The sequence below is a fragment of the Delphinus delphis genome, chromosome 4, assembly GCF_949987515.2.
Source record: "Delphinus delphis chromosome 4, mDelDel1.2, whole genome shotgun sequence".
NCBI lineage: Eukaryota > Metazoa > Chordata > Mammalia > Artiodactyla > Delphinidae > Delphinus > Delphinus delphis.
This window is the reverse complement of record NC_082686.1, coordinates 89,562,655-89,579,563: the sequence shown is the minus strand read 5'-3', so window position 1 is coordinate 89,579,563 and position 16,909 is coordinate 89,562,655. Positions and strand designations below refer to the sequence as shown.

General features: G+C 36.1%; 1 protein-coding gene across 4 annotated transcripts in view; it reads right to left on the bottom strand.

Moving 5' to 3' along the window:
* TBL1XR1 (TBL1X/Y related 1) overlaps window positions 1-16,909 on the bottom strand; it is a 188,412-nt gene that overhangs the window by 17,864 nt on the left and 153,639 nt on the right. For all 4 annotated transcript variants that reach the window (XM_060011112.1, XM_060011110.1, XM_060011113.1 and 1 more), the window contains 7 exons: window positions 12,972-13,117; window positions 10,624-10,846; window positions 9,755-9,887; window positions 9,229-9,370; window positions 6,537-6,600; window positions 6,340-6,437; window positions 5,044-5,104 (listed from right to left, as the gene is read on the bottom strand). In XM_060011112.1, coding sequence (XP_059867095.1) covers window positions 5,044-5,104; window positions 6,340-6,437; window positions 6,537-6,600; window positions 9,229-9,370; window positions 9,755-9,887; window positions 10,624-10,846; window positions 12,972-13,117 — 867 coding nt within the window. The remainder of the gene's footprint in view (window positions 1-5,043; window positions 5,105-6,339; window positions 6,438-6,536; window positions 6,601-9,228; window positions 9,371-9,754; window positions 9,888-10,623; window positions 10,847-12,971; window positions 13,118-16,909) is intronic.

The window sequence follows — 16,909 nt, the reverse complement described above, 5'->3', positions numbered from 1 at the left end:
ATCAACCAACAGTGTGCCTCTATAACTGCTCAAACATATGATCTGGAAAAATGTCCAGATCTTGGCACAGGGAAGAGGAATCTCCCTAGGAAGAGATTAATGAAATTCCTGAGTGGAAGAGATAAAGCTCAAAATGTGGAAAACTGAAGGCAGCTAGAATTCCCAAAACTAGAAGGGACAGAGCTTTGCAGACAGAGAAAGAATTCTGAAGACCTGAAGTGGGCCCTATTCACACAGTTAGCTGAGTACTAATCAATCCGCACAAGTATCTGAAGATACTAGCTGAGACCTGGGAAAGAACCACTCAAAAGAATTAGAAGAAACAATGCCTGATACTCAAGATTGGGAACACTGTCTAAATCCACCAGACTAGAAAACCTTTTGATTCATGGAACACTGGTCAGAGTACACCTAGGTTCTTGCCTCATTACCAGGAAATAAATAGCCGTACACCGAGCACTGTTTCACTGCCATTTAACAAATCTTACAAGCATGACACAAAAGGATCAAACCATTTCCAAGTAATTTAACTATGTCCCAGAATAAATTCACAAATACTTACAAGAATACAGAAATATCCAGCAACTAACGACATAAAATTCAAAATGCCTCACTTCCAATCAAAAGTAACAAGGCATGCAAAGATGCAGGAAAATATGACCAAAATGAAGAGAAAAATCAAATCATAAAAACTGACCTAGACATTAAAGCACTTGCAACTATATATGGTTTGTTCAAATAGTTAAGTAGCAACATGGAAGATGTAAAAAAGACCTAAATCAAACTTCTAGAGATTAAAACTGAAACATGTGAGATAAAAAACGTACTGGATGGAATAAACTCTAGATTAGATGCTGCAGAAGAAAAGATGTGTGAGCTTGAAAACAGCAGAGATTATGAAAAAAAAAAGACTGGATAAAAAAATGAACGGCGCATCAGTGTATTACGGGACATCAAGCAGACTAATAAACATAATCAGAATTTCAAGTTAAAAATAAATGTGGGGAGGAGGTAGAATATTTTTTAAAGAATAATGGTCAAAAAAATTTCTAATTTGAAGAAAACTATGAACGAAGAAATCCAAGAAGCTCCAAGGACAAAAAACATAAAGAAAACTAAACCAAGGCACAACATATGCAAATTGCACAAAATCAGTTATAAGGAGAAAAATCTTAAAAGCAGCCAGAGAAAACAAGACAAGAATAATAAGGATAAAAATGGTAGCAAGTTCAAATTGAAACAGTGTAAATAAGAAGAGGACAGAGCAACCTTTTCTTTAAAGTACTGAAAGAAAAAAACCCTGTCAACCCCAGAATTCTATACCCAACAAAAATATCTTTCAGTAATGAAGACTTCTTAATACCTACAAAAGAATTCATCAACATAAGATTTACACTATAAGGAATGCTAAAGCAGTTCAAGCAGGAAATAAATGATACCAGATGAAACTATGTATCTGCGCAAAGGAATGAAGAGTTGGAAATGGTAACTATGGGTAAAAAATTTTATTATTTAACCCCTTTAAAATATCACTTGAAGATAGATGGTGGTAAGTTAAAGATGTGTACTATAAATCCCAAGGCAACCATTATAATAAAAGATTTACAGTTAATAACCCACCAAAGGAGGAAAAATGTAATCACACAAATATTCAATTAATCCAAATGGAAGCGGAAAAATAGCAAAAGAAGATGAGATAAATAGAAATATGATTAATTTAAATGCAATCATTATCAATAATCACATTAAATGTAAATAGCCTAAATATTGCCATTAAAAGGCAGACGCTGATACTGAATGAACAAGCAATATATGATGCCTACATAAAATATACACCAAATATAACAAAATTAATAGATTATAAGTAAAAGCATGGAGAAATATATACCATGCCAACACTAACCAAAAGAAAACTGGAAGGGCTACATTAATATGAGACAAAGTAGATTTCAGAGCACAAAAAATAAAATGGAAAAAAAAAAGAGGGCCGCTAACAAAACGATAAAAGGGTCAATTCAACATAAGGTTGCAACATTCCTAAACGTTCATGCCCCTAATAACATTGTTTCAAAACACATAAAGCAAAAATTGACAGAGCTTCAAAGAAAACAGAAATTACTGTATTTTCCAATTATTGTTGATGATTTCTATACCCCTCTCTCAGTAACAGATGGTCTAAGTACACAGAATAATCACTAAAGGCCATAAAAGATTTGAACACTATCAAACAACTTGACCTAAATGACATTTATGAGAACAATGGAATTAAATTAGAAAGCAATATTACAAAGATCTTTAAAATGTTTCCAAATACTCAGAAATTAACACACTTCTAAATAACCCATGGGTCAAAGAAGGAATCAAAATTACTCCAGAAAGTATTTTGAACTGAATGAAAACACATTTGAAAAATTGTGAGATGTCACTAAGTAGTAGTTAGAAGTAATTTATAGCACTGAATATCCCCATTAGAAAAGCAGAAAGGTCTCAAATCAGTGACCCCAACTTCTACATTAAGCAAAAAGAAAAAGAGCATGTTAGATTGATACTGAAAGCATGATACATAAAAGAACAAATTAATAAATTAAGGACTTCATCAACATTAATAATATCTGATCTTTGAGGCACACTGCCAAAACAATGCAGAGACAATCCACAGACTATGAGACAATATTTGTAAATACTTGATCAGACTTGTATCCAGAATATATAAAGAGTTCACAAGACTCAATAAGAAAACAACAAAGTTAAATTAAAAATCCAAAGATTTGAACAGATACTTCACCAAAGGAGACATACAGATGGTAAATTAAACCATGACAAGATGCTCAACATCATTAGTCATTAGGAAATGAAAATGAAAGCCACAGTGAGATACGACTACACGCTCATTAGGGTGGCTACAATGAAAAAGACTGACCACATACCAAGTGTTGGCAAGGAAATGGAGGGACTGGAATACCCTCTGCTGTTGAGAATGTAAACCAGTTTGGAAAACATAAACTTTGGAAAACAGTTGGGCATTAACAAGTTAAACACAGACCTACCATATATCTAGCCATAACTTTCCTAGGTCTTTACACAGAGAAATGAAAACACAAGTTCATAAAAAGATAAGCACAGGAATGTTGATAGCAGTTTTATCTGTAATAGCTAAAACCTGGAAACAACTCAAATTTGCTTCAACAGGTAAATGGATAAACAAACTGGTATATCAACATAACAGAATACTACTCATAAATCAAAAGAAATGCAAAATAATTATGCAGAGTGAAAGAAACCAGACACAAAAAGAATACATACTGTGCGATTCTATTTATATAATGTAGACTAGTTTCTGGTGACAGAAAGACTATCAGTGGCTACCTGGGGAAGGGGAAGGGAATGATTTCAAGGGGGTAGGAGGAAACTTCTGAAGCTAACAGATGTACTGTCTTGAGTGTGGTGATGGTTTCAGTGGTGTGTGTGTGTGTGTGTGTGTGTGTGTGTGTATACATGTCAAAATATATTACACTGTGCAATGTAAATATGTATAGATGATTTTACACCAATTATACCTCAATAAAGCCGTTTAAAAAACCAAAAAAGCATGACAGGAAAGAATACCATGGGTAAAAAGGTTATTTGTTTGTAAAATGACTTCAACACCATCTACCTCATTGGGCTGTAGCCAAGACTAAACGGGATCGTGTATATAAAGAGCATCATCTCCAACACAAAGGTGGTACACATTATATAGCAGCTAGCAACAGTGCCACACACACACACTGATTTCAATTTTCCATCACTCCTAGGATGTAGGAGAAACTTTAGGCAGAACAGCCAGAGGGCTAAGAGAATTCCGTCTGGGTGAGGACTAGAAGCAAAGGCAAAACGGGATTAAAACAGGTAAACAAAAACTGACGTGTAAATGCTTATTAATGTGGTAAGTATTAATCAAGCTGAAATGTTTAACATAATACTTGCAAAATTATGTTACTCAGATACTACTGAAAAATCGTTTTTGTACCTTATTTGGCTTGCTTAATCACACTAAATAGAGAAATACAAAAAAGCAAAACGCCAGAAGCTGTATATTTCAATTTTAATGGTAACACTGTGTCATTGGCTGTTTGTAAAAAGTATGTTACCAAAGTTTTGAAAATAACCAGAGTTACTTAAGTCAGGCGCCGATGCAAAACTCTATCCAACCACAACAAAATCTTGCAAAGTGCAATTAAATCAGGCAGTACTAAAACTACCGTTCTAATAGTTATTAGGCATCTTGGTCCAGTTCAACATCAGTTCCTGTCCTCAGGAACCTCCCTGAAAGTAGGCACAAAAGTTCTAGGCTGCACAAGAGTGTAGGTACTAAAATCCAGGTGTCTCTACACATCAGGATGTATGCCCTGTTGCATGGCTGTATATCATGGAGAAAGAAGCACACTATTCTGGGGATCAGATTTATCTGGTTTAAGTATCAATTTCTTAAAAGAGAAAAACATCTAAAGCACCAAAGTTCCAACACTACCAGGAAAGCCTAATAATTTTTATTTTAGGGAAGCAGGTGGACTGATTTAGATACATAAATCCAAAATGAAAAATGACAATATCTAAACTTGTAGGAGTTTATACAGTATTTTCATATATATGTCTTATGCTCTTAACAAATGGTATTGTTTTTATCCCTCATTTTCAGATAGAGAAAGTAAGGCTCAGAAAGGTTCAATGACTTGCTCAATCTTAAAGCTTGTCAAGTGGGGTGGAATCGACATTCACACCTTGACCTCCTGACTCAAAAAATCTATGTTCTTACCATTAAATATTACCAACTCTAATTGCACCAGACTGCAAATGCTTTTTTTATGGTACATTTCACAGAAAACGTTTGAAGATCCTCTGACAATTAACTATCTGAAAGTCAAAGAACATCAACTCCTCAAAGGACTAGTAACAAGACCGATACTGGATATTTCAAGATTTTAGATGAATTATACGCTATTAAAAGTTTAATTAGAAAAATAGAAGAAAGTTCTAATTCTCATGTAAATTGTGAAGATTTACCTGAATGAAAAGGAAATTGTTGTTTGGCTTCACCAGTATGTGCATCCCAAATAATTGTAGTCTGAGATAGAAAAGAAAAATATACTGCTAAGAAGCTAGAAAGAGTTTATCATAGATGCATAAATTAGATGCCTAATTATATTAAAGCAATATGAAATGTCACAGTGCATTTAATTTTTTAACATTTACCTTTAGTACAACGAGGCTATAGTCCACTTCGGGGGAAGGGGAGGAGAGGGATGACTATTAAGCTGTTTAATTTTCCCCTGGTGACTTTTTATCAGTCAACTTACTTCAAATAACAATTACTGTTGTCTAGAAAGTACCAGACATTATATTAGATTGCTTAAGAAACTCCACTGCAATAGTGTATTTAATGTAAGATTTTTATAGCTGCTTAGCTATAAGGAGGCAAATTTTTGGTTAATAAAGTTAATCAGTTAATTCCCAATATTAAGATTTTTAACACTCACATTTACCTATAAAGGCAGCTTGAATTCTGACAATAAGTAAAACAATGTCTTTTACATTACATCAAAGTATGACATATAAATCTGAATAGATATATTCACAATTCCTTTAATACCCTCCCATCACTAATTTCATAACTTTGGGGTCATAAAATATTGTAGACTGGCAATAACTATTAATAGGGTGCTTCCCTCCCATTCCTGGCCTCCTTCATTTTTCTTCCTTTTTTTTTCTACTTCCCTTTTTGACAATATACAGTTAACTTTGAGTGTGTGCTTTCCTGTATTAGAATAATCTTAAATCTGTATTCATTTTGGGAGGTGTGGTAAAGGCAGTAACTTAAGAAAATGAAGGAGAAAGAAGGCCATGATTTCAACCTATCCATATTTACCAGTCTTGTTAGGTGAAAAGAGCTGGAAAGATCCGGCATTTCTTACATTTTCAATTAAACATTAGGAGTTCAGCTAACAGACTGGCTCTACGATTTCCCATGAAATCTCTCCAGAGCCATACTCACTGATGAGATTAACTAGAAACTGTAGAAGGGAGGCAAAAAGTATAGGATGTATGACATTCATTATGGCTCAAATTCCCAAAAAATGAGGAGTGGTCACACAGATAAAGAATAAAAGGCATCTGAATGAGCAGATTCAGGAATGAGTTGACAGAAAATCTAAGAAAGCATTACTATTCCTATCATGAATTTATATATGAATTTACCAAATATGAATGTTTTCTTGTTTATGTGATTAGTAGAGAAAAACATTACTTTCAATTATACTCTTTAACAAATTAACCTTTACAGAAGTTAAATATTCTTTTTACCTTGTCTACTCCAGCACTTAGGATGAAATTTCCTTTCTTATTCCATTTTAATGCAAATATAGGGCCTTTATGCTGCCCCAAGGTGCTAGCAAGGTTACCTAATATTCAAAAGGAAAAACATTAAAATTACTTTAAGCTTTATAACTTAGATCAACAATAACAACAAATGAAAGATAAAAAAAAAAAGCTTCATTTACCATCTTTAGTCCATATTCTGGCAAACCCATCGTAGGAACCAGTTGCTAGAAGTGTACCTTCACTCTGTCAGAGAAACACATTTCTTTCAATTATATAATCCAGAAACGGTGTTTAATTTTTATTAAAATATATTATGTTTAAATCCTAAGTACAGCAGATCTGTGACATTCTCTGCTTCAAAATCTTCAGCCTTGTCTATTTGGAAGTGCCATAAAAGGCCTACAAAACACCCTTCATTGCTGTGAAGCCAGTATTTTGGCAGCATTCAGTCAGTGTGCAAGCCTCATACCCAAATCTCAAGAATGGCAGGAACTGCTCTGGAGCAGAATCAACATCACTCTTATGTATGCTAAGGTCTACTGCATTCTCATAAATGCACCATGACTAAAGATGGGGGTGGGGAGGTGGATTGGGAAGGGCATCAAAATCATAATCTTATGATGATTTTATAAAAGTAAAAAGCAAAATCTTCCACAATATTTCATTACGATTAGAAGTTTTTATATGATCCTCCCTCTAAATCGTTTACTGTCTAAACTGTGTGTGTGTGTGTGTATGTTCCAAACAATATTGTTGTTTCAGATGATCAGATTCTTAAGTATCACTAAATGTTTCTTTCCTTTGTTAATTCTTTCCCAATATGAAATCCTTACCAATAAAAATAGCAACACAAGAAAAACAGCCAGAAGAGTGTAGGCTGACTTTACAGTTAATGAAGTGAGTACCAACTGTCAGGAACTACTCTACTATGAGAAGAAATCCATACCATTTTCTCTAACCTTATATTCCTCTACTGTGCCTTGAATAATGGTACAACAGAAGGACTTGATAAGACCTAACTTATTCTATGGAAATGCAAGTTACAGAGTAGGTTACACAGACTACTGCTGGGATGATTAAACACTACTGGAGAGACAGAATGAAATCCTGCCTTACTCAGTACTTTTTGATGCTTTTTGGCAGGGCACTGAAAACAAGATCACCTTTTCCAGACCTCTCAAGCCATCTAGCTGTACAAGTAAGTGACAAACAAATGCTGGTTCTAGGGGTTGTAGACTCAGTTTTGCTAGGATTTGGAAATCCCCTCTAGTTCTATCTCAGGAAGAGAGAGCAATGTCGAAGCCAACAGCAAAAGCTTATTTCCAGACTCTGCACAATGGAAAGTTTCCTTTAAACTAATGGTCCCCAAATGTTTTACATCACGGACCGCTAAGGTAGGAAAAGAATACTTTGAAGATCAGATATCTCACAGGCTTTTGCTTTAATCATGGAAATGAGCCATTAATCAATAGTAACATTTTCCCCTTTTAGCAGAAGATTTAAGTTCATAGTGAATAATAAATCTTTGAAAAGTTCACACTTTTAAAAACTTTAACTTGCAGTTCAGAACCACCAAGCTCAACAAACCATTTGTTAACCATCCTTTTCAGTGTAAAAGTATAAATTTCATTAAATTAACACGGTCTCTGAGCCAAACAGCTTAAGAAGGCTGTAACGCCTTTGACCTATGATACAGTAAGGTCCCATATTAAGAAGATAATTCTTAGTTCTGACCCTACAATCAAATAATACTGAAATGTGCTAAACCTCTTTTCATTTTTAGAATTCTCAACTTTATAGGAGGGGAAGGATAAATACATTGCTGGAAATTTAGAACTAAGAACACTAAAAAACCTTACCTATGAAATCTGGAAAAAACTTCATAGAAACTGAGAACTTTAGCTAGTGTAATCATTTTTAAAGACAGATCTCATTTCCTGGAATGAGATTTGGAAGATTCTTTGGAAAGCCCCACAAAAAGTTGTTAAACAGAGGCCAGAGAAGGGTGTCCACTTGCTAAGGAAAGCACAGCTGACCCCTAAAATTCTTGGTAACACTGATATAGTCTAAGAGGCTTCTTAGAATTGGCAGCGGGGGCGGGGGGGGGGGTTAGGTGGTGCAGTGGGGGGTTGTTAAAAAATGGATGCAAAGTTGTAAGGAAGAAAAAAGGCAACATGGAATAAAGGAAAAGGTATAGAAACTTTAAAAATGCTGATTTCCACAAAGTAATCATGGGAATGGAAACAAACAAAGCTGTTAATCATGTATTTGAAACTGAAAGGGTGCAGCTTTATCAATAATGAAATCAAACTTCCTGGTAAGTCAGAGTAGCCAAAGATGTTGAATCAGAGAATTATAAGATTCCTACAGCTAGGATAAAGCTTGTAATCTAGACAAATGGTTCCTAAAAGGCAGCTGGTGATGAAGTTTTCATCAGTTCACAGCAAAATGAGAAAACAAGAATGTTTTTATTATATAGATTTCTCTTATACCCCCAACAAAGGACTCAGTAGTTAAGAACTCAGTATATGTGCCTGTTATTGGTTTTCATCTATTACTTCATTTACATAGGACCATTACACTTCTACTTTACATGTGATGAAAATGCAGTACAGAGTGACCGACCACCAGTTATACAAAGGTTCTACAGCTAAATAAACTGAGGAGCTGGAAGATGAACCTTGGTTTGAGTGCTCAAGGCCAGTCTTTGTTTTTAACACATTTGGGGGTGGGGACTTCTAGTCTGTTGTTCTTATTGGTGAAATCCAAAAATATCTGAACAAACTGACATACCCTGTGATTAGTCTGAGGCTCAGAGAGGTTAAGTATATTAGTAACTACATCCATCATGGACAGTACAGTGATACTCACATTCCAATCTAGAGACGTCACATCCTTGTTGCTTGGGACATCTTGCCCTCCTTCTCGTATACAATGTCTAAGTACTAACTGTGTGGAGCCACTAGTGCTATTTTCACTAAGATTCCATATTCTTGCTGTTGAGTCTCCAGACCTATAAAGTATGCAACATATTTTAAATCCTCAACATGTTTTAAATCCTCATGATATTCTCAAGTACTCCAGAATCAAGGCAACAGATTTACATTCTATATTAATAAGGCAAATAAAAACTAGATTATCAGGGATGGATTTCCATTTCCAGTGTTTTTCTCAGTCTCCATTTTGGGGGGGGGGTGGCAAACACTCCTGAGGTAATAACTTTTAAGATTAAAACTTGTAAGATTACTTTATGAAGAAATAAAGGTTTACAGAGGCAAAATGACCACAAATAAGCAACAAAAAAACCTGAAAATGTACGTAATGTATTTATAAAATATGCAATATTTCAGTCAGATACTTTTAGAAATCCATTTTAGTTTCACTTTGAGAAACGTACCCTGATGCCAAGAGATCACTAACGGGGTTCCAGGCACAGATGAAAACTTCAGACTCATGGCCCCGTAACACAACTGCTTTATTAGGAGGGATTTCAACATCCCCATCCACTTCCATCATATCAGTATGATTATCTGCATCATGAGAAATAAATGGAAAATTCCAGTTAGGTAATATTACAACATCCTGGAGAAAAAAAAGAATTCTTAACTAGCAAATACCTCCTTCATAATACAGTGTAACTTTTTTTCTTCCACTATGTCAGGTAATGGTGAAAATGACTACACAGTATTTATCACTCGAAAAACAAATTCCTATCTTTAGTTAAGTATGAACATACTTTTTTCAAAAAGAGATGTGCATCTAAGTTTGTGTTCAGAGATGGGGTTCGCAGGGAGCAGGAATAGAGGAAGACTGTGAAAGGAGGTTAGACCCAAACATAGCTAAAATGAGAAAATGTTTTGAATTAAGTATAATCCATGCCAACACTGCTCTGAGTTTCTGCCAGTAGGGGCTGCTGGTATCATTCATATAACATCACGGTTGCCTTTATATCTCCATGTCAAAGCTTCATTGTTTTTGTTAATGACTAGTGTTACAGATTATATTTAGAAATGAAATGCAGATATGAAATTCACTTAACAATAGAAAAGTTGTTTCTAAATATTTAAAAAAGAAAATAAAATCCATGAAAGTAAATCTAGCTTTATGGAGCTTTAGGCATTTAAAAATCTGAATTGTGTGATACAAGTTAGGGGAACAAGTTGCAAAAATGAAATAGATAATGTTATTTCAGCTAAAATGAGGCACCCCCATAAAGCAAGTATCTTTTCTGCAAAGGAACTTAAAAAAATTCTTCTCTCAGCTCACTTGCTATAGTATGTGCTCCATTCTCCTCCCCATTTGCCGTGTTTTCTCCATTTTTTGCAGATCCTTGTTGGTTTGTTGCAGCTGCGGCAGCTGCAGCAGCTGCTGCTTGTTGCTGTGCAAGTTTATCTCTGTAAGCTTGTTGTCTTGTTTGTACTACATCAGGCATTACGGCATCTATCAGTGACAGAGACTCTATTGGTCGACCATCAAACAAGGTACCATCCTGGATTTGAAAAATTGTGAGAAGAAAAATCAAAGGTAACACATTTAGAGTAATTTGTATTCATAGAACTCAACAGCAGAAATGGAAATCTTCATTCCAAGAAAAAATACTTTCAGATAATTTTCTGAATGCATGTAAGAAGGAAAGGAATCAGGAGGGAAGAAGGAACCTACAAGATGCACCGCAAACAGCTGCTTAAATCCTCCTCACAGAGTTCATATTGTTAAATGCTGCACAGACTAAAGCTGAAATTTTCAAAGGAATAAAAAAAGTAGGTCTGTATGATAAAAAAGGCTTATTAATTGTATTCCAAAGTTCTGTTAGTCAAAAGCAATATGGAATAGTTCATACAATGATAAGAGATTTGGTGCCACATTTTAGTAAATATTCAATACTTCTTTACAACTAAAAACTTTTAAAATAGTTTTGTTGAACTCAAAAGTTTCTTGTGATTTGATTAAAATATTAAAACAGAAATATACATCAGATATTATGTTATACAAGCATCTCATTTTACTAATGTTGAAATATGAGCACCACAAGGTTAAAGACTTGCAGTTCCACAGCTAGTCAATGGCAGCTGGAATCTGTTAACTGGTGCTATTGAAAGCACAATCAAAAGACCAACACTCCCACCATCGCCTGGTAACTTGTTATAAATGTAGATTCAAACCTACAGAATCAAAATCTCTGAAGGGCTCGGGAATCCCTGTTTTAACAAGCTCTCTGGGGGAGTCTTATGCACACTAACATTTGAGAAGTACCGCCATAACTCACAGGCTAATGCTCTTTAATTTTATCAAGTTGCTATAATTTTCCAAAGCTCCTCTCACTGATATTCGGAAGTTCAAAATGAGTTCTTCAGCAAGCACAAGAAGAGACACAGATACAGAGCAAGTCAGAAATAGAAACAGTGCATATTAGATAGGAATATGCACATGTGAAGCCTGGCTCACTTAAGCTAGTGAACATGCACTATTGATAATCTACAGCAGTGTGATGGGGTGCTCCGAGTTACAAAACACAGCACATCTTTCTGAACTGCCAATTGTAATGGAGTATTTGAGGAGTAGGAGAAAGTATTTAAACTTATAAGTAACTTAAAATATTAAAACCAATACAGCTACATTGTGGAATACTATATTAAACCTACAAAAATAATTTTCAGAAAAAATGAGACTTCATCTCTGGCCACTGGTACAAATTGTTTATCATCCTCTGCAGTAAAGGATACTGTTGGGAGAGAAAGTGCTAAAAGACAATGAGGACACTTTTAATTTAGTATTAGTGGATTTTTCAGTTATAGACATGAGGAAACGAAAAAATAATCAATTTAACAGACTATATAATTATAGTAATAAATAGTGACGTAGAAATCATGGATGCTTCAGTTTTTAAAATACCTGCAAAAGGAAAGGGGGATATGTTAATCTCTGAAATGAAAATAAGGCAAAAAAGCTCCACTTGTCATAAATCCTGACCACATGTGAAGATTTTCAGCTACACCAGGGTTTGCGAACTCTTTCTGTATAAGACTAGAGAGTAAATATTCTGGGCTTTGCAGACCATAAGGTCTCTGTCACAGCCGCTCAATGCTGCCACTGTGGCACAAAAGCAGCCAGGTCCTATGAAAATGAAGGAGCATGGCTGCGTCCCAGGCAAACTTTACAGAAACGAGCAAGACAGGATTTGGCTCATGGGTCACAGTTGGCTGACACATGAGTTAAACTGCCTATACCATACAGACCTAGGTAACAGTAGCAAGAGTTATCTTTAATTATAAACTTCCTTCCAAAATCAGTTATAACCAAATAACCTGAGAATTTCTAATTTCTCAATCAATTATGGTCTCAGTATGCCACAGCACAATTTTCTTATTTTAAAGAAAATTATTTCTTACTGTATACTTATAAAAACCATGTAAAGAGAAGTAAGATAATGGCTCTTACAGTTGGGAGCCAACATGCCTTGGCTGTATGACCTGACCACCACATTAGGAATAATGCCCTTCAATCTTGTTTACCTGGTGAAGCTGAAGTCAGATAATGAATGAGTAAGCAAGATACCAGATACTGAAGGAAACATTTAGGAGTAAGAATCAGTATTTGAGCTAAGTCTTCCTTACCTCATTAATACTAACTTCTGCCTCTACATACTGGAGACCTTTCTGGATGATAGAAATCAATGCAGCAGGCGGGACGAGGGCACCATTTATGTTAGACTGACTGATATGGCTTTCTATACCAAAGGTGAACGCTGAATGAGAAAATCCTGAAAGCAAAAGAAAAGGTATAACAATTTATTCTCCAAGTGGCAACATGCTATGTGACACAAATGAAAGACCTCTACAGTCTTTCAAAATCACATTCCACCCATCTGAAATCCCAGACTGTTAGCTAAGGTTAAATATGTTTTTAAACAAAATAAGTATCAAAATCCAAACAAGTTAACCTTTATGTATTTTCCTTTTCACCTTAATTACATAATGGTGGCACATAATTTTCCTCAACAAATATAGTATCAAACTTTAAAACTGGAGAAAGGCCTTTGTAGACCATGTGACTCAACTGCTTCACTCAAGATAATTCAGCCCAAGGTATACTGACATTTAATATTTCTGTAGTATATTTAAATTTCTACATATAAATCATCACACACCTTATAAATTCACTACTTTGCAGGTTATTTTTAAAAACTACCTAGGAAATTAAAAGCAAACTAATATAAGGAGTGAAAACTGAAATTTAATAAAGAATAATTTGTATGCTTAAATTTCATTGTATGTATGATTAAGTGTTAAAAAAATGTTACTAATTCTTTGCTACTTAGTAATAACCCATCTAAATGAAAGTTTTAGAAAATGAAGAGTTGGCAAGTGAAAATCCAATTTGATTGTCCAACAATTCTTTAATTTTAATTTGAAATACATAAACCAAAACATTCACATAACAAAAATCTCTTTACGCTGGCCTTGATTTTTTGTAACTAAAGTCAAGTCCTAATTCAAAAGTAAAATTCTAGTAAACTGATAGGCCCAAGGGTGGTTATTTTCTTTACCAACATTATCATCCTCTGCAGAGCTTATCATTAAATAGTAACTGTCATTAATGTATTTTAAATAATTCAATTCTACATCTGTACAGAATGTTAAGAAAGTTTCATACTAAATAAAGTAAACGAACATGGGCTTATTTGGTCTTGGTTAAACTAATTTAATCCATATAACGTGTTATCTAGCCTGTCTATCCTAGCTGTTTAGTGCTTAATTAGTCCACGTCTTTTTCCATTTTGTGCTCCCACTCTCAGGCTCCTTGTGGCACTTACGAACAGTCTATAATAAAATACTGTGGGCTCACAAATAGCATGTGGCTAGGAGAAACTTTAATTGGTTAATAGAGAGCCAAAGTACACCAAGGTTGATTTTCCTTAGGGGTGCTCCTTCCTTACCTCTTTGGGACACCTAACCATTCCTGTAAATACCCATAGCGAGAAGTAAAAAGATGTTACCTTTAAGACTTGAATTTTGACTTCTTGATTTCGCCCACAGACAAGATCATTATTAAACGCATGTACAGTCTGCAACTTAACCTGAGCTCACAAGGAAGGCTAAGAAACATACAAATAAAAAATGCACCATTTTGCATTGTCCCTGTCAGGAAACCCACAACTACTTGAGCGTGAGTAGACTCCAGATCACCAGGATAGGAAGCTGAGAAAAAAGACTGGGAAGGATGGGGAGAAAGGGTGAGAGATACAGCAGTGAAATCCATGAGCAGTGAGGTTGGAGACTCCTGTTCTCAATTTCATATCCCTCCCCAAATAAATTCTGCAGTAGATCATAAATAGAAAAATAAATCTAAACAGCCTAGTGGCTTAGGGATTTAAAAAGACTTCAAGATAGATGATATCACTTACAGAGGGCCTATACCATGCACACACATATACTTTTATTACTTTATTATCTGAATTAGCAGGTGTGAAAACAGTTACATAGACAATAAGGATTCATTCAGGGACCATGGCCGTCACCACGGCGTTCTCCCAGTCCTACCGAACAGTTCGAATATGGTCAAGGATAAAGTTAAGGCAGAGCGAGCTCCTGTTTATTGACAGAAAATAAAAGACTGCATCATTGTTCTTGTTTCATCTCAGAGTATTAGAAAGTGGCATCAGTAGTGCATGAAACATTAAGACACTTTGTTAGCAAGTTATTTTGATCTTCATAAGCCTTCTAAATTGTAGCAGAGTCTATGATTTCTGTACTCCAACTCCTAAGTACAATTTAAATAATCATGAATTACACTTAACCCTGTTTAATTAGATGGTAGAGTCCAAACTTATGTCAAAGAATATCCTAAGAGTTGCAGGCAGAACGATGTCAATTTTTGGCTGGAATGTTGCCTATATCCCCAATTTTTTTTGTGAGGTCAGGTTACTGCCATCTCAAGTTATTACGTATGTGCTTAGAATGTTCTCAAATAGCAAGAAAACAACCCTAAAGCGGCCATTAGCACAGTTTTGGCACTTATTGCTAATGTTTACCCTAAAGAAGGTCCATACTTAAATGCTCTGCTGTAAATACATGCTGAACTCAGCTGTAACTTTTTATTTCTAGTTACAGCATTACACGACAGCTTAAAATCATTATGTTCAAAACTACTCTTCTGGGCTTCCCTGGTGGCGCAGTGGTTGAGAGTCCGCCAGCCGATGCAGGGGACACGGGTTCGTACCCCGGTCCGGGAAGATCCCACATGCCGCGGAGCGGCTGGGCCCGTGAGCCATGGCCGCTGAGCCTGCGCTCCGCAGCGGGAGAGGCCACAGCAGTGAGAGGCCCACGTACCGCAAAAACAAAAAAAAACAAAAAAAAAACAAAAAAAACTACTCTTCTTCTTCCCCTCCCTAAAACTTCTTTTTCCTTAGAAATGTCTCACCTTACTTTGCTATACCTGAAGGTCATCCTAACTTCCACCTCAGCCCCTGGCATTCCACCATTTTGCCAAATCCTATCAATCCTCCCTCTCTGGTCCCTGTCATCAGCTTTCCTTTTGTGCCAGAATGTGGAATTTAGTCCCCCATCATCCTCTGCCTGGACTACTGCTGTCATAAGTTCCTTTCCTCTGTTCCCCAGTCCAGTACGCTTGCTACACCATAGCCAGACTACTACTTGTAAAACAAAAACTGATCATGCTGGGCTTCCCTGGTGGAGCAGTGGTTAAGAATCCACCTGCCAATGAAGGAGACACGGGTTCGATCCCTGGTCCGGGAAGATCCCACATGCCGCGGAGCAACTAAGCCCGTGCGCCACAACTACTGAGCCTGCGCTCTAGAGCCTGTGAGCCACAGCTACTGAAGCCCGCGTGCCTAGAGCCCGTGCTCTGCAACAAGAGAAGCCACCGCAATGAGAAGCCCACGCACCGCAAAGAAGAGGAGCCCCTGCTCGCCGCAACTAGAGAAAGCCCACGTGCAGCAACGAAGACCCAACACAGCCAAAAATAAATAAATAAATTTTAAAAAACAAAGTATGTTTAAAAACAAACCAAAAAAACTGATCATACCACTCCTTTCCTGAGTACTTTCAATGATCCTTTTGGCCTTCATAATCAAGGCCAAACTGCTAAGTGTGGCACACAGTTACTTTTGTAATCTTGACCCTACCCATCTCTCCAGGCTCATCTCCCCAATCCCACCCTCCCACTCTTCCCAATGCACATTAAATTCAAGTGACTGCCAACTACAAGGTAACACCTAGAATATATTGTGCTACCTCATGCCTTTGGGCCTTATGCGTTCCTGTGCTCTTTTCACCTATGTGAATAGAGGTGAAGTCCTTCCTTCTGCTGCTCCAGGGCTGATCATTCTCCTCTATGCTAATCCTATAACTTGTATATGTATAGCATCTATACGGGTTGTGTGTATGTATATGACTAACAGACTGGCTGCCTGAGGATGGGGTTTATGTCTAGTAATCTTTCAGTTCTGGGAAACTAGATGTCACCTAATTATACCAGTGCTCAAAAAACATTTGTTAAGTCAGAATGCAATTCTACTGTAATTTATCTTAGC